This window comes from Chinchilla lanigera, unplaced genomic scaffold (genome assembly GCF_000276665.1).
Source record: "Chinchilla lanigera isolate Chin_1 unplaced genomic scaffold, ChiLan1.0 scaffold00004, whole genome shotgun sequence".
Taxonomy (NCBI): Eukaryota; Metazoa; Chordata; class Mammalia; order Rodentia; family Chinchillidae; genus Chinchilla; species Chinchilla lanigera.
Window position 1 is genome coordinate 32,765,120 of NW_004955405.1, and position 24,811 is coordinate 32,789,930.

A 24,811-nucleotide genomic window follows, 5' to 3' on the forward strand; every position below is an offset into this window, starting at 1 on the left:
ATTATACTGTTTAATAGTGAAAGACCTATAAAAATAAAATAAGAATAAAAGACCTATAAAAATTAAAACAATAGTAACATTTATTATTATTATTATTATTATTATTGGTACTAGGATTGAACTCAGGGCCTCAAACTTGTGAGGCAAGTGCTATATATCACTGAGCTGTACCCTTAGTCCTTTTTGTTTTATTTTGAGACATATTTTTCCTAAATTCCCCAGCTTTTCATTGAACTTGTAGTCCTCCTGCCTCAGCCTCCTGAGTGGCGTGCACTCAGCTTACTTTTAAAGCTCTGTTTTAACTCTTAATACAAATCTTAAAAGAAACCTTTACCTCTGTTTATAAGGAAGGCGATGGCAAGGCGTGGAATTCAAGATTTTTTTTAGGTTTTGATGTTTCAGTTGACTTATGGGTTCAAAAGCATAGAAGCTCAATAAGAGAAGCTGACGCTTGGGAGAAAAAGGTCCAAGGCCATTTTATCCCTGCTTTTATTTTTCTATCTTTGTGACTGTACCCCCAAAAGAGAGACGAATGGAAGAGAATCAGGGGGGATATGGCTGATTATCTTCAAGCTGGATATAGATTCTAGAAACACCAGCTGGACTTGGTCTCACTTATGGGCAATCTAATGCAGAGAACAGACCATGTTCCGGGGAGTGAAGTATGAGGCGAGCTGTCCGCAGGAGGGAAGTCACTCTGGGCAACAGGAGCTCACAAAGGCGAGTTTGTTGGTACAGCTGACCAGCCTCCCTCAGAGTTCCTGCCGCAAGCCTAGTTCTCTTTACTATAAAACACATTCCTTATTGAAATTTCCTGCAGCCTTTATTTATTAACAAAGTTGCATCCAGACCTCTGAAGATTTGGTCTTGAATTTGCGAAAGCACGGATGCACGCTTGCATAGCGATCCTGGAAGGCTATAATTAAGGTGCTGCAGAACATACAGAGGTAACGCTTGTGCAATAAACAGCCTTTTACACTGCCTTGGAAACATAAAACTAAAGAGGTAGCAAAGTCTGAGGTAATGATAGGATTACATACACTTAAATGGAGTTTGAAGCGATGGCTCAGAAATGAGAACCCTAAAAGCAAACTTTTCATTGTTAAACTAATCTCTCTCTCTCTTATGCATTACTTAAACTTGCTTTTCTTTGCCTTCTAATATCCTTACAAAACGGGCTGCATTTTCTCCTTTATTCCAGTTGCCGTGGCCACGGACCAGCACCGAAAAGCTGTTGGATGAGATGTTTGACAGCACCGCGTCCAGATTTCTGGCGGTCGTGGAGGCCCTTTCCGACTCGAGTCGGCGAACGCTGCAAACAGGGCCTCTCGCTACTGATGAGGTGGAGCTGCGCGACGTTGTCTCAGAGCTGTTCATGTCAGGAAAAGAACTTTTAATAAGTAAGCAAGACGTTGCGATAATAATACTCTGCGGCAGACAGGAATAACAGAAATTTTGCGAATTTCGCATAATTTTGAAATGACGCAAATCCATATAAGAGCTATATCCAGTTTATATCTTCACTTGAAATTCATCAACTTTGCTAAAGTCAGTTGATAATTCAAGTCATTTATTAGTTTTTTGTATAGTTAGCTGTGAATAATGATGATTTTATACCTTTCTTTCAATTCTTAAGCTTTTAATTTCCTTTTTCCTTTATTTCTTGATTTACTTCCCTGGCTGGGGTGTGTATTAAGCACACAGGAAGGACATAGTTTTAGTAGTCATTCTTGACCTACTTTGCATCTTTTTTTTGTCTTTTTAAGACAGGGTCTCACTATGCAGTTCAGGCTGGTCTTGAACTCACTTTGTAGCCCAGGCTGGTCTCGAACTTGCAACGATCCTCCTGCCTCAGCCTCCTGAGTGCTGGGATTACAGGCATGTGCCTCCATGCCTGGTCTTCATTTTTGGTTTTAAGTGGAACGTTTTCACCATTTTACCATTAGTTATGTGCTTGTGGCTGCGGGTATAATGTAGTGGTAGAGTGTTTAGCTTGCATAAAACCAGAAGTTTGATCACCAGCACTGGGAGAAAAAAAGAATTTTTATAAATATCCTTCTTCAGGTTAGGGAAGTTTTTTTATGCCTGATTCCCTAAGAAGTTTTCTGTTTGTTTTTAATCCTGGGCAGTAGTTGAATTTTATCAAAAGTTGTTTCTGGATTTATCGAAATTTGTTGACTTGATTTTATTTTTTTTTTGTTTTGGAGGAGGAGTTTTCCGGTACCGGGAATCGAACTCACCTTGCTCTTGCCAGGCAGGAGCTGTGCTGCTGAGCTAAATCCCCAGCCTGTTGACTTGATTAAACACCTTTTTCTTCTACTGATGTTGTGAATTACATTGATTGTTTATCTACAATTTTAGCTAACCTCTATTTTTGGAATTAACCTAATTTGGAGGTGAGGGTTAGCCTTTTGATATGTTGCTTGATTTGTTTGCCAGGTGTTAATATTTCTGCTTTGCTAGGAGAAAGATTTTCCTTTCTTTTAATGTTCTTTTTAGATTTTGTTCTCATGATCATACTGGTTTTATAAGATTAGTTGACAATTATTTCATGTTTATTATCTGACAGTATTTGTTTCAGATTGTTATTATTTCTTCTTAAATGTTTGCTTGAATTTATTGATGAAACCATCTGGACCTGGAATTTTCTTCGTGAGGAGGTTTCTAATTATGGATCCAGTTTCTTCTATAGATATAAAATTACTCAGTTTTCCTTTTGTTTTTCTGTATCTTCTATCAGTTCAGTAAGTGGTATATATCTTAAAAATTTCCATTTTATCCAATGGTTTTAAATTTCCATTGAGTTCTGTATCTCATTTTGATCTTCTTTTTTTTTTTTTAATTTTTTATTTTAAAGAATAAAAGAAGGATAACATAATAGTAGGGGGGACTTAGCAAATTACAGACAAAATGGTAGGAAATTATCAATGGTTATCGTTTTACGTATTATTATCTATAAAATAGTTTCTCAGGAAAACAAATAGACAAATAATAGTAAGTTAGAGACTAAAGAGGTAGGAGATTATCAAGAATTGTTATGCTATACTTTGGTATCTTCAAAGTGGCTTCTAAAGAATATAAATAGAGCTATACATGAGTGACATATTGAAAAATCATTAACTATTCTCAATGGTTGTTGTAGGAAACACATAATAATAAACATACATTATGAAACAGGATAGGAACATTCCAAACTTAACACAGTTATGGATAGATTAGTAGGAAAATATCAATGGCTGCTGTAATACATGGTGGTATCTTCAAAGTGGTTTCTCAGGAAGACAGAGATATGCAAGAAGGATCTAATAAGTAATTACAGCCTAAGGGTTGTCAAAAATAGCATATTACCTCCTCACCAGTGACTCCTTTCACTGAGGTATGATGGCTGGAAGGAAGGCCAGGATTGAAAAGAAGGACCGAGAGACTTGCACCTGTGACTAGCAACAGGCTGTTTTCTTGTTCCTCCATAGTCATGATTACCCAGGACTCCTCGATGGAGATGACGGTCTGTCCAGAGGGAGAAGGCATGCCATGCCCCAAGGCCTCTCATTCCTGTTGGACTAACTGGTAGCATGGGTCTGAGCTCTGGGGCCTCCACCTCAGAGGGCAGACCGAACTCCAGTGGTCTCCTTTGCATCCAGGGCATGTCCCATGGGGCCTCTTAGGGCAGTTCCTCTTGAGGTGGCCTGACTTTTAACAGTGGTAGCAGATGAATGCAGTTGTCGAGTTCTTCTTGGAGCCCCGGGAATCAGACCTGGGATCTGTTTCTCCTAGTGGTGCAGCAAAAGCAGCTGCTTTTTCTCAGTCTCTTTGTTTTCTCTCCTTGGCCTCCTCCTCATCATGGCTATAGAATACTGAGGGGGCTATTCTTACTAACATCTCAAGTGAGCTATCTGGGGTGAAAGCCATTCTTTGTAGCTTTTTCTCTCCAGCTTCCCATTGCTTTGGGACCCCACAACCAGTTAGTGTCCTCTCCCCAACTGTCAGCACAGGCAAAAGGAATCCTGCTGCAGATTTCTCCAGAGCTTCACCACAGCCTGTACTGTCAGGGGAAGAATGGCTTCCAATGAGTCTCTGCAGGTATTGTGCACGGTCCTCCTGGTTTACAGCTTGCGAGCGGCTCTTGTGACCCCAGTCCATTGGATCTCTGACTCCGTGGGCTTAGGCTGCATTCTCATGTTCTCTGAGTCCTTGTTCAGCAGCTGCTCCTCCACTGGCTCTGGACCTTTCTGGTTCTCAATGGCAAGAGCAAGAGTGGCTCGTTGTATGGCATATATTCCCAGGGGTTGTTCAAAGTTTCAATGATTTACACACATCCGTGGGTGGGCAACTGCAGTCGGTGCATGATGGGCCAATTGTGTCACTGTTTCTCTGGGTCATGATAGATTCCAATTGGGCGGCGGCGCCGGCCTAAGGGCCGGCACGTCATTTTGATCTTCTTAAAGTCTGTCCTGGTGACCTGTTTTCATTTCTGACATTGGTCAGTTTGCTTTCTCTCTTATTTTATCAGTTTCACCAGGGGTCCATCAATTTTATTAGTCTTTTCAATGAGACAATGTTTGATTTCATTGATCCTTTCTATTGTACGTCTGTTTTCTGTATTATTAATTTATTTTCTTTTTTTTTTTCTTTGTCTTTTTGAGACAGGGTCTCGCTATGCAGTTCAGGCTGGCCTTGAGCTCACTTTGTAGCTCTCACTTTGTAGCCCTTTCCTTCAAGACCAGGTTGGTCTCGAACTCTCAGTGATCCTCCTGCCTCAGCCTTCCAAGTGCTGGGATTACAGGGGTGTGCTACCATGCCCGGCTATTAATTTATTTTCTTTGTTTTCCTTTGGGTTTGTTTTGCTGATTTCTTTTTTTTTTTTGGTTTTTTTCTCTGGTACCGGGAACCGAACTCACGACCTTGCGCTTGCCAGGCAGGCGCTTTTGCCGCTGAGCTAAATCCCCAGCCCTGTTTTGCTGACTTCTGAAAGCTTGATGACTTGAAAGTGTAGCTCATTGATTTTTTTAGGACTTATTGTTTAATATATGGACATCAAGGCATTTCTCTCTAAACGTAGGTTTAGCTGTGTACTTTAAGTTTTGATATATCATAGTTTCCCTTTTGTGCTTGGTTAAGAATATTTTCTAATTTCCAATGTAATTTCTTCTTCATTTATGGGCTGTGAGTCAAAATATAGGGATTTTCTAATTGCTGTACTGAATTTTTTTTTTTTTTTTTTCCTTTTTGAGACAAGGTCTTGCTATGCAGTTCAGACTGTCCTTGAGCTCACTTTGTAGCCCAGGCTGGTCTCGAACTTGCAACGATCCTCTGCCTCAGCCTCCCGAGTGTTGGGATTATAGGCATGTGCAACCATACCCGGCTGTACTGTATCGTTTTGTTGTTGATTTTTAGCTTAATTATCCTGTGGTCAGGAAGGTTGATCTGTATTATTAGAAGCTTTTTTTTTTTTCGTCTTTTTGAGACAGGGTCTCGCTTGCAGTTCAGGCTAGCCTTGAGCTCACTTTGTAGCCCAGGCTGGTCTCGAACTCGAAATGATCCTTCTGCCTCAGCCTCCCAAGTGCTGGGATTACAGGCATGTGCCACCACACTTGGCTCTATTAGAAGCTATTGACATGTGTTGAGGTACGTTGACATTATAGACCATTTTGACACATAGTATGCACTTGAAAAGATTATATTTTATAATCTTTAATATATGCTTTACATATGTTGTTTAAGTTTGTAAATCATGTGATTAGATCCTCTTTATCCTTATTCATTTTTTCTCATCTGCTTGACAAGAAAATTCCATGAATTACAGGGAGGAGAGAGAAAAGAGAAAGAGAGAGAGAGAGAGAGAGAGAGAGAGAGAGAGAGAGAGAGAGAGAGAGAGAAAGGGATGTCAAATATTTTCCACTTCGCATTTCTGTTGGAGTAGAATTGCTAGGGCATAGGGTATGCCTATGTTTTGCTTTCACAAAGACTGCTCTCCCAGTTTATATCCCTCACTAACATTTTATGAGGGTTCTAATTGTTCTAAATTCACCTTAACACTTAGTATTGTCTCTCTTTTCATTTTGTCCACTTAATGGTATTACATTATGGATTTAATTTGAATTTTTCCGATGACAAATGCAGTTGAGCACCTTTTCAAGTATTTTTTAATCACTTAGACATCCTACTTTGTGAAGGATCTTTTCACATTTTTACCCATTTTTTTTTTTTTTCTGTCTTTTTGTGTTTTTGAGACAGGGTCTTGCTATGCAGTTCAGGCTGGCCTTGAGCTCACTTTGTAGCTCAGGCTGGTCTTGAACTCCCAACGATCCTCCTGCAGCCTCCCAAGTGCAGGGATTATAAGTGTGTGCCACCACACTTGGCTAATTTTTGCCTATTTTCCAGGTTGGTCTATTTGCCTCTTTCTCTTTGATTTGCAGGAATTTGTTACATATTCTGGTTCTAAATCCTTTACTCAGTACTGCAGTATTCAGTAGTGACTATTGCAAATGTCTTTCTGCATTTGGTGGTTTGCCTTTTCATTTTTGTAATGGTGCCTATTGAGAAAAAAATCTTAATTTTCATGTAGTCCAATTAACCAATATATCCTTTATAGTTAATTCTTTTTGTGTCATGTTTAAGAAATCTTTGCTATTCTAATATTGTTAATTTACTCTCATGTTTTCTTCTGTAAGCTTTATTTATTTTTTGCATAAAGTCTACAAAATTAGGTCTTTTTTGTTGGTATGAAGTAAGGATCAAAATTTCTTTTTTTATTTTTATTTTTTTTTAGTTTTTTTCCTGTTCCAGGAATCGAACTCACAACCTTGTGCTTGCCAGGCAGGTGCTTTGCTGCTGAGCTAAATCCCCAGCCCCTCTTTCTTTTTTTAAAGATATATTTACTTCTATATGGATATTCAGTGGATACAGGACTAATTTTTGAAGATAGCTTCCTTTCCCTATTGACTCCAGTACTCCTTTGTTATGAAGCAGGTCCCTCCCTGTACATGTTTGACTGTCTTTTCACTTAGCGGGATTCTCTTGAGATCTATCCAATTTGTGTGTGTGCATTAGTAGCTCACTGCTTGCTATTGCTGGCTAGCATCCCATAGTACGGATGGTCTACCATTGGTTTTAATCCTTTACTTGTGAAGAGCATTTGAGTTGTCTCCAGTTTTTGGCTATTAGGAATAAAACTTTCTGGGCTGGGGATTTAGCTCAGCAGCACAGCGCCTGCCTGGCAAACACATGGTCATGAGTTCGATTCCCGGTACCGGAGAAAAACCAAAAACCAAAAAAAAGGAACAAAACTTTTATGCACATTTGAGCATGGGATAAATACTCTCGCATGCAATTACTGGTTCCTATGGTAAGTGCATATTTAGTTTTGTGAGAAACTGCCATATCCTTCTCCAGGTTGACTGTATTATTTTATATTCCCATCAGTAACATGTGCATGATTCAGTATCTTAAATTCCCTGACAATATTTGGTATGACGGCTTTTTTTTTCAGTATGGAATCCATGGCTATGTGCTTGTTAGGCACGTGCTCTGCCACTGAGCTACATCCCCAGCCACTGTATTTTGCTTTAGTCCTTCTTATAGGTATATGGCGCTATAGCATCGTGTCTTTCATTTGCATTTCCCTAAGGACTGAAGTCACTGAACAGCTTTTCATGTGCGTATTTGCCATCTGTGCATTTGTTCTCTTCAGTCTTTTACCCGTTTTCTAATTAGACTGTTTGTTTTTTTCTCTTGAGTTTTGGGTTCTTTTTATGTTTCAGATACAAGTCCTAATCAAAGCTTCCATAAGACAGTAAATACTTCTATTAAGACTTTTTCCCTCACCAGTACTTGTTTCAAAATTCATTTCTTTTTGCTCAGATATAAACACAAAACACTTTGAAGTAATTTAGTTGGATATCTTTTACTTAAGTCTGTTTCTTTTTAAATTTTGATAACATTTCTCTGTAGTCTTGTATAGAGTATTTGTTTGGAGCCCAGCGTGGAGGAGACCCCCTGTAATCTCAGTACTCAGGAGGCTGAGGCAGGAGGATTGTTGTGAGTTTGAGTCCAGCCTGGGCTACAAAGGGAGCTCAAGGTCAGCCTGAGCTGCATAGCGAGACCCTGTCTCAAAAGACAAAAAAAAAAAAAAGAGTGTTTGGAAAGTCTAGGGGCAGCTTAAATCTTGTTTTATACAGTTTTTACAATTATCTCTTTCTTATGATATTCTTATATTTTATTATATTTGTTGTACACATGGGTTTAGTAATTGAGAAGTAATTTGAACTCTGACAGCTTTCCTTAAGTGTTCGTACTACTTTATTTTTCCTTATGTTTACCTTATTTTTCAGTCCCTCAAGGACTGTATTAGACAAAGACTAACAGCCTAGGTTCTCCCGCATATCCTATTCATTTTATTATTTTCCTCCTTTCTGTTGTCTTCTGTGCAGGCTTCTGCAGCCCATTTCCTAGGTCACTCATCTCGTCTTTGAGCCCCTCGGTCCTATTATTTTGCCCACATTTGAGCTCTGTTGCAGCAGCGGAGCGCTTTGTACCCGGTCTGCACAGTTGCTGGTCCTTTGTTGCTGACTTCCTTCTCTGTCTCTCTCTGTCTCTCTGTCTCTCTGTCTCTCTGTCTCTCTCTCTGTCTCTCTCTCTGTCTCTCTCTCTCTCTCTGTCTTTCTCTCTCTCTGTCTCTCTCTGGCGAGCCCTGAGGGTGCGCGAGTTCTTGCCCACGCTGTCCCATGTTTTCCGCCTGCTGTGGTAAAGGGCGCCTCATCTGCGGTTTGCTCTGAAGATGCCCGCGCATTTCATTCTCCTTCCTGCTGACCTAACTTCTGTGCCTTTTGACCATCAGCTGGTTAGGCTGAGCATCCACCCAGGAGGAGAGGTGAAAAGCTGGACCGTCGTTCACGTGCTTGTCGGTGAGTTTAGGGCGTGCGTGCGTACATGTGTGCGCATGTGCACACGCGTGCATGTGTGCGTGCCCATCTGAGGCACCACCAGTACCCTGTGGTGCTACAGCTTGGGCTCATCTGTTCTCAGGAAAAGTACAAATTCTTAGGTGAGAGCTTCCTTCAGTTTCTTTCACTGAAACCTCAAAACTTTCCCTCATCCGCACCCCTCCTTTCTCCTGTCTCTCCCGGATGTGGAAGCCTCCTCCTTCCTCCCTCTCTGCCTTCTCCCCTCCTCCCCTCCCCCTCTCCCTCCCCTCCTCTTTCCCTACGCCCTTCCCCCTCCCCTCCCCCTCCGATGTTTTTAAGCCAAATCTCTCCAAGGGATCCCTTTGTCTTACGCCCTTTTTGAGCTCCCTCCTGTATCTCCTTGGTAGTCAGATTTATCAGAGGAATTGCATATTTTCACTGCGCCAAGTTATATGCCTATTTGCATATCAGGAAGTCTTTGGAACCTAACACTGTCTATTAAGAATATCCTGGGCAGCCTCTTTATTGCTACATCAGAGGTCACTTTTCAGTCTTTGTCTCCTTTTGCTCTCCGTAGTATTTGTTACCGTTGGCTACTTCCTGTTTTACTAACCACTCTTCCTTGCAGTCTTTTCTCTGTCCTTCCCTAATATGAGGATGGTTCTTGCTATTCTGTCTTAGGGAGCTAAATAATGGCCATAGCGGGTCCGACCATTTGCTGTGGACGTGCAGTGGTAACGCTACCAGCAGGACCCCCATGGTAGATCTCTTTTTTTGAGCTTTCTATCAATACATAGCTGCCTGCTTGGCTGGCTAACCATTCCGATTCTCTCTTTGAGATTCTACACTCTTTCTTCTGGGTAACTTTGCCTGACTGTCCTCTTCCCCCCATCTGTGCTGGGCCCTCTTCCTGTTTGTCCCCAGACACCCTGTACTTGCCGCTGACTTCTTGTTTGCCTCTTGAGAGTGTAAACCAGTGAGGTCAGCGTGTGGCCGCTGTGACCCTAGTGCCCGCCAGTATCTGACAGCTAACACTCAGTAAGGGACTCTTTGCGTGGATGATAGCAAAATCTCTCTTTCCTTTTCTAGTGTCAAATACCGGTGCACACGGGATGCTTGATTTTCCAAAAATATCTCTTCTGGAGCTTATGATAGAAAGAAAAAACATTATTTCTATGGACATTGCTGTGAAATTTATAAAACTGGCCTTTACTTATGAAGAATGGGGTTTATTTGAATCTGCAGCCGGGCAGCTTTCGTCTTTCTTCCAGGTAATAGACGCAAAACCACCCATGTGTTTTTGTTTGTTGAAATGACACCGGCATACTAATTAACCTGTGGGATATACTTCTTGAAGAGGCAGGACGACCCAGAGGCAAAGAAGGCAGAGAAGGATTTAACGCTTCTGCTGGCAATAGAACCCCTGATCAATATAAAGAGAAACAAAGGCTCGGTCTTTCCTTTCGAAAACTATAAAGAAGGACAGGCGATTCAACTTTATTTAGAAAATATAGCTTTTGATGGTGAGTATTTGCCTTTTTAAAGAATTGAGTTTTATCTGATAGTGAAGATTTTTTTTCCAGGCGAAGTGAGAAAAAGAATATTTGATATGGAGGAGCAGGAGGTGCACAGGAATGTGCTTGCTGAGGAGGGACCGACCAGGGGCCTCGGGGCCGGTGCACGGGCGGGGGATGCAGTTTGGGGGTGCTGATGGTGCCGTGATGTGGCTCCTAGACCTTAGTGGAGTGCGGCGTTTGATGCTGCAGTTTTGAGGACTGGAATGAATGCTGACTTTGGAGGGCGTGGAGTCCAAGAGCAGCAGCATCGGTTGACTTCATTAAGGGAAGGTTTATCGTCCTTTGCCTTTCCAGCATGCGTGTTTTCCATCCTAGGATTTAAATAACTTCACACTTACTGTGAAGGTAGTTGGAAATCTAGTCTACTTTTTAGACTAATGAGGCTTATTAATCGGTGAATTCCTTGTTTTAATTAATTTATCAACCTCACGTGTTTATGTTTCCCCTGTGCTTAAGACATTGCATGGGTGTTCAGTTGCAGTGAATAATTTTACCAACTAACGCTACACTTTTTTATTTCGCTGGTTTCTGATATTTTTCTTATTTTTCTTTCACTTGCCACATTTTAGATGCACTTTATTACTGTAGGCTGTTTGAGTCTCTCTTTGGATGTAATTGACGTACATAATCTGAATAAATAAGAATAGTGTAGCTGTGCGTGGTGGTGCACTCCTGTAATCCCAGCACTTGGGAGGCTGAGGCAGGAGGATCGTTGCGAGTTTGAGGCCAGCCTGGGCTACAAAGTGAGCTCAAGGCCAGCCTGAACTGCATAGCGAGACCCTGTCTCAAAAAAGCCCACCAAAGAAAATAGTGTAATAATTTATTTTAATTAGATTAGGGTGACTTAGATTAAATTTCATTTAGAAGTGTTTCAGTTGTCTTACTGAGATGATATTTGCCCAGATATCATTTGTGTCATTTTTGGAGCATTCCTGTCTTTTGTATTTGCGGTTTTATGACTGTCCAAAGAGTTTTGTTTCATTTTCTTGTACTTTCTGAATGCAGACACTGGGACGCTCTGCGGATGTTCAGAAGACATCTTTCATTTGGCAGCCGTCCTGCACTTCTGCGTCTGCGCCTCTCCCCAGGTGAGCCGGCTCTTCTGAGTAACGTAGCAGTATGCACTGAGGTGGTGAACATTCCACCGTGTTTAACTGTTGAGTGACACCTGAGATGTAACTGGAAGCTCCTCCTGGTCTCTGTCCCGGGTGTCACTTATGGCCTTGCGGGAGAATTCCTCGGAGAGCTGTGTTTCTAAGGATGAAGGGAAGGAGGTGGTGGCTATAAGGAGGAGTTTGTGTACTTAGAGAAATGCTCCTTCCCAGCCCGAGATGGTGAAGCCTGGCGGTGAGCAGTCACTTTGCACATGAGGGTCAGTGCAGCTGGTGCAGCATTCTTTTTTTTTTTTAAGAAAAAATTGTTTAATTGATTAGTTTGCAATACATAATTACATTGGTTTTGGGAAATTGGTATATATATATAATTTTAGATACTCTTACTTTCCCCCTACTTTCTCTTTCCTCTCCCCTTCCCCCTCCTCCGCTTTCCTCATCTCCAAGAAGTCTATCTTCCTGTTTGCTATCATAGTTCCTTTTTTGCTTTTCATTTAAAATTTGAGTTCCTCATATAAGAGAAACCGGTATCTGTCATTCTATTCAGGCTGTCAGGTCCCGAGAATGAGGTGCCTGCAGATGAAAAGGACAAGTGACAGAGGAAAAAAAAAAAGAGATTCTGGGCTGGGGATATAGTTCAGTGGCACAAGCGCCTGCTTGGCAAGAGCAAGGTCTTGAGTTCCATTCCCGGTACCAAAAAAAAAAAAGCGAGGCGTGGTGGCGCACTCCTGTAACCCCAGCACTTGGGAGGCTGAGGCAGGAGGATTGTTGTGAGTTTGAGACCAGCCTGGGCTACAAAGTGAGCTCAAGGCTGGCCTGAACTGCATAGGGAGACCCTGTCTCAAAAAGACAAAAACAAACAAACAAACAAAAAACCAAAAAAAAAACCGAAAAAGTAAGAGAGACAGGAAAAATAAGACAGGCAAAAGTCTGGGATCAGGGCTTACAGCCTTTCGGACTGCAGCCCTGATTACCAATCTCAGTCACTTTATACTGGGCCAGAACCAAGGGCGTAGCTAGTACAAATGGGTGGATACCAAATTTTTTTTTTTTTTTAGCAAGGATAATTAAAGGATTATCCTTCTCCACATGTAATCCAAGACATGCCTGTAATCCCAGCACTCAAGAAGCTGAGACAGGAGGATTGTAAACTCAAGGCTAAACCAGGCTGTATAATAAAGCCTTATCTTAAGAGACTCTGACAAATAATAAACAGATCATGTGTCCTCAATGCATTCTAATCAAAGAATGTCTTTCTCCACATGTATCTGACTTATTTCACTTAAAATTATGCTCTATATTCCACCCATTCTGCAAATGACCTGAACTTACTCTACTTTATGGACGGATAATATCCTCTGTGTAAATACATCTCGTTTTCTTTCTCCACAATAGACAGCCACTTCCTTAGTTTGGCAGTCTGTGCATTGCACTGCTACATGGGTATGCGTGTATTTCCGTGGTATGATGCCTTTAATTCTTCTGGCTAAGTACTCAGAAAAGGTTTAGCTGGGTCAAGTGGGATTTTCATTTTTACTTTGTTGAGAAATCTCCGTACTGTTTTCCGTAGTTTGTGCTAATTTACATTCTCATCAGCAGTGCAGAAGGGTTCACTGTTTCCCACATCCGTCCTTATCATCAGCATTTCTTGCTTTTGCGTGTGTGTGTGTGTGTGTGTGTGTGTGTGTGTGCGTGTGTGTTCTTGATGATAGCCCTTTTGTCTGGAATAAGATGGAAGCCCAGAGAGGTTTTGATTTGCATTTCCCAAAGGGCTGAATATGTTCAACATTTTTTCATGTACGTATTGGCTATTTGAGCTTCTTCTTTTGAGAAGTGTGTACTCATTTCATTTGCCCATTTTTTGATTGTGTCATTTGTTTTGGGGGGTTGAATTTCTTTGAGTTCTTTATATACGCTAGGTAGCAGGGCTCCTCTCAGAAGAGTAGTTGGCAAGATTTTTTTCCCATTCTGTAGGTTGTCTCTTCACTCTGTCGTCACCTGTTGATTGTTTTCTTTGCCATGGAGAAGCTTTTTAAAATCATGTAATACTTTTTATTGATTCGTGATGATACTTCTTGTGCTGTTAGATTTTATCTACCAAGTCGTTGCCTATGCCTATGTCCCTAAGTGTCTTGTTTAATTTATTTTTATTATTTATTTATTTATTTATTTAGTCTTTTTTGAGACAGGGTCTTGTTATGCAGTTCAGGCTGGCCTTGAGCTCTCTTTGTAGCCCAGGCTGGTCTCAAATTTGCAACGATCCTCCTGCCTCAGCCTCCTGAGTGCTTTAGCACCACCACACCCTAGCACCACCACACCCGGCTGTCGTCTTTAATTTATCTTCCAGCACTTTCAATGTTTCTGTTTTTATATCCGGGTCTTTGATTCACTTTGATTTGATTTTAGGAGAGGGTGAGATATACGGGTCTATTTTCATTCCTCTGATGGAGACAGCCAGTTTCCCCAGCACTGTTTGATAAAGAGACTGTCTTTTCTCCAGTGTATGTTTTTGGCCCCTTTGTCAAAGATCAGATGGCTAAAAGTACACGAGGTTATTTCTGTGTCTTCTTTTCTACTCCCTTGGTCCACGTGTCTGTTTTTGTGCCAGTACTGTGCTGTTTTTGTTACAGTAGCTTCAGGTTATAACTTAAAATCTGGGGCTGTGATACGTCCAGCTTTGCTTTTTTTTTCTGCCCAGGATTTCTTTAGCTATTCTGACTCTCTTTTGGCTCTCTGTATATTTTAGGATTGTTTTGCTCTAGTTTTGTAACAGCTGTTGATATTGATATTTTAGTAAGAATTGCAAAATATATGCCCATCTTAACAATATTCATTCCGCCTATCGAGGCACAGGGATGCTGCTCCATTTTCTAGCCTTGTTTCCAACTTCTTTCTTCTGAGTACTATAATTTTCATTATAAAAGTCTTTCACCTCCTTTGTTAGGCTGATTTCTAGGTACTTAATTTTTTTTTAAGCTATTGTGAATAGGGTAATTTTCTTGATTTCTTTCTTAGTAGGTTCATTACTGGTGTACAGAAATACTTGATTTTTGGGGGCTGGGGATTTAGCTCAGTGGCAAAGCGCCTGCCTGGCAAGTGCAAGGTCGTGAGTTCGGTTCCTGGTACCGGAGAAAAACCAAAAAAAAAAAAAAAGAAATACTTGATTTTTGCACATTATTTTGTATCCTGCCACTTTGCTGAATTTGTTTATTAGCTCTAGAAGTCTTCTGGAGGGGATTTTTGAATTTTCTATGTAAAGGATTATATCATCTCTTCATAGAGATAATTTGACTTCTTCCTTCCCGTTTGTTTCTTCTTTATTTCTTTCTCTTACCGGATTTCTCTGGCTAAAGTTTTGAGCACTATATTAAAGATGAGCGTGATTCTTGACTCATCCCTGATTTAACAGGAAATGCTTTCAGTTTTTCCACATTCAGGATGATGTTGCTATGGATTTGTTGTTGATCAGTTTTGAGTAAGATCCTTCTATCTTTATTTTCATGAGCATTTTCATCATGAAAGGATGTTTGGTTTTTTGAAAGGCCTGTAGTACTGTCTTAAAAGTGAATTCCAGGGGTCCCCAAGCCTTCTCTGAGGTGCCTCAGAAGCCCAAATTTGAGTTGTAGCACCCTAACTTATTTTTATTAGTTTTGTATATGATATTGGGATTTTGATGGAATGTCAGTTGAAAATTTGGTTTCATTGTTATAAAATTTGAAAACCACAATTATAGAGCATTGTATTAACTTTTTCCCAGGGAGTGAAACTCGGTAAGATACTTAGAAAAAGTTCCACCATTAAAATATTTCCCAGTTCTGTGGGTGTATTGGAATATGTCATAATCCATGACAAGCATTTAATTTTTGAAAGAAAGGTGTTTGGCAGCAAATGGAATTATAGTGGGAGAACTTAACAAAAGTAGCAATCAGGGCTTTAAAAGTGTAAGGAAATTTCATCTATCCACTTTTAAAAATTAGATAGATGAACTGGGCTTTGTGGTCCATGCCAGTCACCTGAGAACTCTGGGAGGCTGAGGTAGAAGACTAGAAGCCGCCTTAGGCAACTTAGTGAAGTGACTTTGTGAGATCCTATCTTTTTTTTTTTTTTTTTTTTTTTGTATTTTTGAGACAGGGTCCCACTGTGCAGTTCAGGCTGGCCTTGAGTTCACTTTGTAGCCCAGGCTGGTCTTGAACTTGCAACGATCCTCCTGCCTCAGCCTCCCAAGTGCTGGGATTACAGGTGTGCGCCACCACGCCCGGCTGTGAGATCCTATCTTAACACACACACACACACACACACACACACACACAGTTCCTTCTCAAAGGAACTCAGAGTTTGGTATATTTTAATCATAAACTCATTATCTTTCTAATTCAAATGTAATGAGTAACTTTGTTTGTTTGTTTGTTTGTTTGTTTCTGTTTTTTTTGAGAGAAGGTTTCACTATGCAGCTCAGTCTGGCCTTGAACTCACTTTGTAGCCCAGGCTGGCCTTGAACTCAAACTCACAGTGATCCTCTTGCCTCAGCCTCCTGAGTGCTGGGATTACAGGTGTTTGCTACCATGCCTGGCCATTTTCACATTTTTGAAAAGTGCTGCATTAGTCAGTTTTTTGTTCATGTGACCAACTACAGTGGGATCTCAGTTCACGAATGCTTTTGTTTGCAAACAATTTGGTTCTCAAAAAAAGTGTCCTGTAAAATCTTGCTTCTGTTCACAAACTCTACATCAGGTGACAAACATAATCCAGGCCATTTTCCCTGCATAAACACAAATGCATCCATCTTCCTTAAAATCATCAAACAGTTTGTGAACTGAGTTATGACTGTATCTGAGAAATCCAAGTAAAGGAGGAAGGGTTCATTCTGGCTTAGAGTTTCAGCGGTTCCAGTCCATGGTCAGTCAGCTCCGTAGGGTTAGGCTTGTGGTGAGACAGAATCATCATGGTGGAAGTGTGTGGCCAAGGAAAGCTGCTCACCTCATGGGAGTCAGGAACTAGAGACGCAGCAAGAGAGTCTGTGCTGGCTGGGCCTCTTCCTTCACCTGCTTGTGTGCGTCGGGGGCCCTCACCCTATTGGATGATGCCACTACCTTTAGAATGCCTCTCCCCATCAGTTTCCTGTTTTTCATGCCAGCTGTTTTGGAAACATCCTCACAGATACACCCAGAGGTGTGCTTTACTCATTTCTTAGGTCTAATAAGCTGACTATCGAGGTTAACCATTTCAACAGCAGGTAGAAACACGAAAATGACACCCAGGATTTGGAGGCAGATTTATTTACATCTGCAGGCACTGACCAGGATCATTCCCAGATTATCAGGCCTGATCTTCGGTAGTCTAGGGCTTATATGGGATAAGCAAGCAGGACGGACACAGGCAGAATGGCTTGTCAATTGGGGATTGGATTATACAATGTGTATCATAGTGACCAGCCATTTCTGCTCTTTGTAGAGCAACCGGAACTGGAACAGGAACTATTACCTGGGCAACTAACAAACTGACGTATAGTGGCTGGGGGGCGCATTTTCTGCTACACCATCATAAGAGCCCATTTGATGTGAGAGAAACATACTCCTGAATTATCTGTTGATACAAGTGTGAAGGACCCTTCAGTTTCTCTTTGTCTTTATCTACCCCCCTTCAGCCACTCTTAATTTCCTCTCACGTTACTCATGCCTCTCTTCCCCATTCATCAAGTCTTTGTTATTTTAATGCAACACATTTAAAAATTGAGAAGTATAAATAAATTTCAAAATTGGATGAGATTTATTGGTATACAAAGGTGCCTACAAATATTTCTGTTCTTCAAGAGACAGAAGTAGTATAAGCATTTAAGAGTGGAGATTTGAGCTAGATTGTTTGGGTTTGAATCCCGCTTCTCTGCTACTCTCTGGTCATTTCACCCTCAGAGGCATCACTTCCTCTTCTTGTGCCTCGGTTTGTCAGTCTGTAAAGTAGGGGCGATAGTAACTAGAGTCAGCTTGTTGAGCTGGTGTGAAGATTAAATGAATTGTACATATAAAGTTCTGAGAGTGTTTCCTGGCACACAGTAATGTTATAGTCACGTCTCTTGTAATTCTTATTCATTTACTGTTATCACTTCTGTTTGCAGAATGTTCAGCCTGACAAAGAAATCATTGTGGACATGATAATGTTCTTATGGCAGAAATGCAAACTAGGAATTCATCGGATCAGCTTGTCCAGAAATGACTATTCAAAAGTCACCCAGAAGATCAGTAATAACAAAGTATTCCCACTTTTGTTTTTTTCACGTTTGCCCTCTTGTTATTAATCTAAATTGCATGCGCTTTTCAAATCTCGATTTTCCCATTCATCGACTGCACAAGCACATGATTTGCAGGTGTATGTGTTAAGAAGTTACTCTTTTCAGTAATGAGTGAGTTTTTAAAAAACGTGTGATACTGTATGCCTGCCCGGTTTTGTTTTGGGGAGTGGGAGAGTATTTCTGTTTTAACGGAAGGAATAAATAAAGTGTGTCCAAAGTCACATGAGCTTAGATAAACTCAGTAAGATTCAGAGTAGAGAATACAAATAAGTAGAGTTTCAGCCTGTTTCCTCCTCTGCAGTAATATTTTTAGACTGTTTGGATAGGCTGTTTATTTCATGGGAAGAACAAAGTTGAACATTTGAATACTATAACCTGAAAACTTAAGAAAAATGTTTTAGTAATAAACAGTTTAGCTCCAGTGACTCCGAGTCTCCTAAGAGTAGCTACGTTAGCATGCACAAGTGTGTTTTTTATCATGTACTCTTAAGTAATGATGCTGGTGCATAAATATTGTTTTATCATCTTAAGTTGCAAGGAGCGATAGTTGGTTTTATGTGCTAAGCTCTGGGGATACAGGCATGAAAGTCAATTCATGATGCACCTACAGTACAGCCTGAAATACCTGCATCTCTCTCGCTAGGTTGGAAGACTTTGATGGTGATCACACATATTTGCCTTGAAGAGTGAATAACTTTGAGGATATAGATAATATTCACTGATATGTAAAATAACACATCATAAATTTGCCATTATAGTTATAGATATGTAGACTATAAATGAGTGAATCTCCTTTATGAATTTATATATTACAGATGTATCATTAAATATCCCCGTTTGAGGTCACTTTATATTATTTATGATTTCTTTTTCTTTTTTTTTTAGTCTTTTTGAGACAGGGTCTCACTATGCAGTGCAGGCTGGCCTTGAGCTCACTTTGTAGCCCAGGTTGGTCTCGAACCTGCAACAATCCTCCTGCCTCAGCCTCCCAAGTGCTGGGATACGCCCAGCAGTTTATGATTAAGATGCATTAGTCAGGAGACCTATGTGACATTTCTTTTTGATTACAAGATGATTGCAAAGTTTTGAAAAATGTGACTATCGCTAAAATGTAAAGCATTTTAATTGCTCTCACTGCGTATTTTCTCTTCTTTAGTGGGTGCATCTTCTGTGGCAGATAAATGAAGTGATCCAGTGCTGTCAAGTGGAAGACGTTGACTTTGTGGTGGTGGCGGAGGTCACGTTAAGATTAACTGAAATATTAGAGTTCTTAGGAGGCCCAAGAAGAAAATTTAAAAAGTCTCTAGGTAAAATATTGAAAAATATGAGGCCATTAACATATCAATATGCAAATAGAAATACATAAGCATACATTAGCATACAGGATAACGTCTGTTAGTGGAAGCTAGACGTTTTGGTATCAAGCTTTATTAATCACATAGCCAGACATGAGGAAATAGGTCTCGTGAAGGGGTGCTAAGAAAAGTTGTACATGGATGCTTTGATGGCAGCTAACTCTTTTATTTATTTATATTTTTATTTTTTTTGCCTTTCTGAGACAGGGTCTCACTATGCAGTTCAGGCTGGCCTTGAGCTCACTTTGTAGCCCAGGCTGACCTCGAACTTGCAATGATCCTCCTGCCTCAGCCTCCCAAGTGCTGGGATTACAGGCATGCTCCACCACGCCTGGTGACAGATAACTCTTCTCACCTTCTCTTCCTTCCTTTGTTTCCCTTCTCTATTCCTAGTTACCACTCCTTTCTCATCTTTATTTTTTGCCTTCCTGTCCTCCTTTTTACCCACGTCATGTTTTCCCCTCTTCATTTCTCAGGAGAGCAAATGCTTCTTGAAGGGAGAGAACGTGTGTTGGTTGCCAGGATTCTTTTGGTCCCCACTACATGGGCTGATGCGGGGTGGGAACTCCAACAAATATCTGTACAATGGATCAGTGCCCTGTATTTTATTTCCTTTTTTGTTTGCTCCTTGCCTAATTCCCTGCTGCTTCAGCCCTTCAAGGCTGTCGGCTCACTACATAGCTGCTCAGCTTCCCTCTAAGCTCCAGTGCGGGGGCCACAGCCCTCCTGCCCTCTGCACCCCTGAGCCCCCTTCCCAACATCCTTGCCTTGTGTTTATTTTCCCACTATTTTCTTAACTTGCAGATTTTTTAAAAAAACATGTTTTCCAGCTTTTCTCCAGCCAGGAGAATTTTTCTAGATTACTTGTTACTGCAAACAAAAGGCACAATGATTTCTTTTTTAAAGTCTATTCTTTATTTGATTCTATTGCTTCATTTATCAGTTACTTTTGGAAAACTAATGTTTTATGCAGTTTAGTTATAAAGGGACCAAGCACAGTCTAAAGTATCAGTTCCTTGTTAAAATGTGTCATGTCTAGGAATTAATGAATATTAAAACATAATCCATTTATCAGCTTCTATGTTCATATAAAGAGGGGTTGTATGCTTTTACATATATGAAGACTTAACTTTTTTAATTGTTTTTTAGGAGTTTTGTTTTGATTTGAGACAGGGTCTCCCTACGCAGTTCAGGCTGACCTTGAGCTCACTTTGTAGCCCAGGCTGGTCTCTAACTCACACTGATACTCCTGCCTCAGCCTCCTGAGTGCTGAGATTACAGGTGTGCGCCACCACGCCCGGCCAGACTTAACTTTTTGAAGAATATTATTCTCATCACCTTATTTCCACATAAAACATTTTGTATCAATTATGATTGTCTGCCTCAAGATACTTATTTGGTTGTTTATTAAATAATGCATTATTATTTTGAATTACTCAATAGATTTTAAAGTAAGAAATTAATTTTGCTGTGTAAATATTTATAATTGATATTTCTGTCACTCAAAGTGCCCTTTTCTGGATATTTGTCTCAGTTGATAAAGGCTTTTGTGCTGGTCTTTTCTGAATATTTTAAAATAAATTTTATAAGCTGGGCAGGGTGGTGCACGCCTGTTATCCCAGCACTCCAGAGTGTGAAGCAGGAGGATCATTGTGAGTTTGAGGCCAGCCAGCTCACTACAAAGTGAGTTTAAGACCAGCCTGAACTGCATAGTGAGACTCTGTCTCAAACAAACAAAAATAAATAAATAAATAAATAAATTTTATAGTAGGTATAGGAAGACCAATCTCTACCATATTACCTTGTTGATCAAGATGATTCTTGATTTAGTTTGTTGTATTGCAAGTACTTCTTTTTTTGAGGGGGATGGGTTCTGGTAATGTTGCCTGGGCTTATCTCAAACTCCTGGACTCAAGTGATCTTCCTGCCTCAGCTTCTAAGTAGCTATAGGAATGTGTCTGTATCCCTACGAGGGTGTGCAAAATGCTTTCATATTGCTTTATAAGAGACAATGTTTAGTTACATAGAAGAAACAATTGGGTATATAGTCAAATTCTAAGGCATTGAATCATTTCTAAGATCATTAAATAATTGAACAATTAAAATATAACCTACTTAGTGTGCTTTCTGTGATTATCATTCAGCTATACTTACATTTTTGTTTCTTCTCCCTGGTCCTTCCTTCTTTCCCTTTGTTTCTTCTCTTCCTGTCTTTTCTTTTATTTCCTTTTCCTCCTCTTCCCTCCCTCCCTTTCTTCCTTTTCTTCTTTCATTTCCAGACACATCCTTAAGAAAACGGTTTGAGGAATTCCCCGGCTCTCCAAAAGGGATCCTGGAAGTTCTCCCAATACTAAAGGTATTACAACATATTGTAGAAAATATAGCTAAAAATGTGGATTTCTATTTTCAGTTAATATCAAATTTGTAAATGAAATTTGAGTATAAATTTATGATTTCTGTACATATTTAGAATTATGGGGACTGTTTTTTACCTTTTGATTTTACTCTAGCAAAAAGTCCAGTCAGTTTATCAAAGTCTGTTAACAAGGCGTACAGTGACGTTACTCCCGCCGTCTTGAATGTATTGTGACGCATAGATTTATAGAGCAAGGTTACTCAGCACATGCTTCTGCCAGGCTGGATGAGTTCTTACCTCCTTAAAGTGTTGTGCCAACAATCATGTGGGAGGTCCTCAGGAAGTGTGAGGGGGAGAGAGGGGCTGGAGGAGACAAGGGTCTGTTCTCTTCTAATGCTTCTTTATGATGTTTGAATTATTTCTGTGTATTGTGGGTTGTGTCCTATGGATCCAAATGGGAGCCTGGGGAACTGCTTTACACAGAGAACTGTGGGACCGCCTTGTATAGATGATAAACATTCATTTACAGGCAAAATCTAGAATGACATTTGCAAACTGTCCTGGGTAATGCTAAGCACTGAGCTTCAGAAAAGAGTGCCATGGTCAAACATCCCAAGTGACTTTGGGTTAAACACAGTGCATTTTTAAACTGTGAGAAGTCTCTGAAGCATTAATGTGTTTATGACTGCCGTGATGTCGTAAGGATGTATAGAATTCCATGTGTTCCATTATTGGAGAGCAAAAAACACTTCTAACTCATGTGGACTAGCTACTTGGAATGCTAGTATTTTATAGACTACTCTCAAAAATATTTTCTAGACATGAAGCTGGTGAATCGTATTTTGGTTTGCCTGATTTAATTCATAAAGCACAATTCTAAGATACAAAAGTAGTATTAACATTGGAAAATATGGGCTGGGGATATAGCTCAGCAATACAGTGCCTGCCTGGCAAGCGCAAGGTCCTGAGTTCGATTCCTGGTACCAACAACAAAAATATTGGAAGACGTTTCAAGATATAAAAAAGCCAAAAATACCTGTAAGTTTATATACTGATCTAAATATATTTTTTTCCCATATTCTCTTTAGGTCTTATATTTTTTAGACAGTAACATTCATAGTAGTTTTTTCTTAACATCATTTCATCAGCCTTTCCCTGTTGCTAAATGTTCATCCTCATAATTGCCATGGTTAAAATAACCCAGTTGAAATATATGACATACAATTACAAAGAATATTATCTTCCCTATTTTACTCTATGTGCTGCTGAAGTGAGCACAATTATAATGAAGACTCATTTCTTCATTTGGTAATTTAAGAAAAAATATTACAGTATAGTTAGCGTCCATGGTAAATTGGCTCCAGGTCTCCCACCAATACTGAAGCTAGAAGATTCTCAAGCCCCTTTTATAAAATGGTATAGCAATTTGCATATAACCTGTGCAAACCCTCCCATATACTTAGGTTATTTTTAGATTACTTGTAATGCCTAATACAGTGTGTTATGCAAATAGTTCTTGTATTGTATTGTTAAGGAAATAATAACAAGAAAGAAGTCTGAACACATTCAGTATAGACACAGTTTTTTTTTCACATAGCTTTGCTCTGTGGGTGGTGAAGTCTGCAGGTACGGATCCCAAGGCTTTGGAAGTCCAGCCTCACAGAGGAAGCTACCTCCTCCATTCCTCTCTCTCAAGTAGTGCCATACTGTGTGCATTCGTCTTCAGCTTGCTTTTCACTCTTGGTGTTGTGTCTGAGTTGCACCCTAAACTGATTTGTGTAGCCGTGGTGTTCATTTTCACTGCACCCAGTGTGTTCACAGTTACACAGTGAGTGATATCTGAATTAGGTATTTTGCCCTCAAGGTCCAGGCTGTTAGCCAGTCTGCTGTGTGGCCTATTGATTTAAAAAAAAAAGTTTCCAATATATTTACACAAAATGGATTTATACACATATATTTCAATATGTTTTTATAAATGATATTTTTCTAGTGTATGGACATTAAAAAAAACTTTAATGGACCTTTAATAATATGTCACCTACCCCTATCACCTTCATCTGTGAAATATAAAAACACGTGCTAATTTTAAAATTTCATGTCATCAACTCCTCTGCCATATTTGGTAAAATAAAGCCCTAAGAAACTGGGTATCGATCAAGCATTATTAGGAGTGGATGGGAGGATGAGGGGAGGGGTCAATTCTGAATTTACTTTCTGTGTAAGTGTTTATCTTCTAGTTCTAAGTTTCAGGGAATGCACATTTGGGCTCTTCATGCTGTTCTGTGTCTCCTCATGAGGACGAGATTTGAGAATTCTCAAGCTGGGACGGGAGACTGACACGCCCCGGAGGTCAGGGAGGGGTACCGGCCGTCTGACCCTGGCTTTTCGGGCATCCCTTGCAGGTTTCTCATCCCTCACTCCAGACATACTTAGTCATAATTCAGGTGTGAGGTTCTTCAAAGTCCCTCAGGCAGACTCTTGAGAACACTGGAGTTTGAAAATCACTGGCTTTGTGCATTTGCTTTTTTCTCTGAGATGCCTTCGGGCAGGAGTAGGACTCCTAGCGGAAGTGTGAAAACACTAGATTTTGGCTGGAGATGGGAATTATTTTGGCACTCACCACTAAATGAAATGGATTTCTTAGAAGGTGTCAATTTTCCCACAACAAAGAAACTATGAGTGATTGTTATTTAGATTAGGCAAGTGCATCTTGCATTAGCTGAGAATTTGTCAAAATAAACACACGGATCTGTAACGACAGCAGTGTGAACCACAGGCTGTGAAGTTGCGCGAGGCACAGTCTGCTGGGCTGTACGGGGGGACTGCAGTAGATGTGGAAGGGAGTAACTATGCGAGATGCAGAAGTACGTGTCGAGGAGCCCAGCGTTTGGTGTTGAAGGACTTGGAATTGAATCTTAATCAGATATTATTTACACAACCTTGAATGAATGAGTTCATCAGTGTAAGTGTCCCCATCTATGAAATTAAGACAGTACCTAGTCCACTGGTTTGTTACCCTGCTTAAACAAGTTATCGGTAACACCATAGAAACCAGTATCTGGTACAGTATAGTTACTCACTGTATGGGGTTTTTTTGGTATGTTTCATGTAGATCATTGAATTCCAGCTTTGGGTTCTCACACCCCACTGAGGAGAGTGAAGTGGGAAAAAAGACTGAATATTCAAAGGGGCATACAGAATTCACATGCTTACTAGAAGAGC

At 40.3% G+C, this 24,811-nt stretch overlaps 1 protein-coding gene across 5 annotated transcripts in view; it reads left to right on the forward strand.

Moving 5' to 3' along the window:
* Cfap54 (cilia and flagella associated 54) overlaps positions 1-24,811 on the forward strand; it is a 308,158-nt gene that overhangs the window by 36,665 nt on the left and 246,682 nt on the right. For all 5 annotated transcript variants that reach the window (XM_013518543.1, XM_013518547.1, XM_013518536.1 and 2 more), the window contains exons 9-15: positions 1,202-1,400; positions 9,993-10,174; positions 10,261-10,426; positions 11,486-11,568; positions 17,705-17,839; positions 19,035-19,185; positions 21,513-21,589. In XM_013518543.1, coding sequence (XP_013373997.1) covers positions 1,202-1,400; positions 9,993-10,174; positions 10,261-10,426; positions 11,486-11,568; positions 17,705-17,839; positions 19,035-19,185; positions 21,513-21,589 — 993 coding nt within the window. The remainder of the gene's footprint in view (positions 1-1,201; positions 1,401-9,992; positions 10,175-10,260; positions 10,427-11,485; positions 11,569-17,704; positions 17,840-19,034; positions 19,186-21,512; positions 21,590-24,811) is intronic.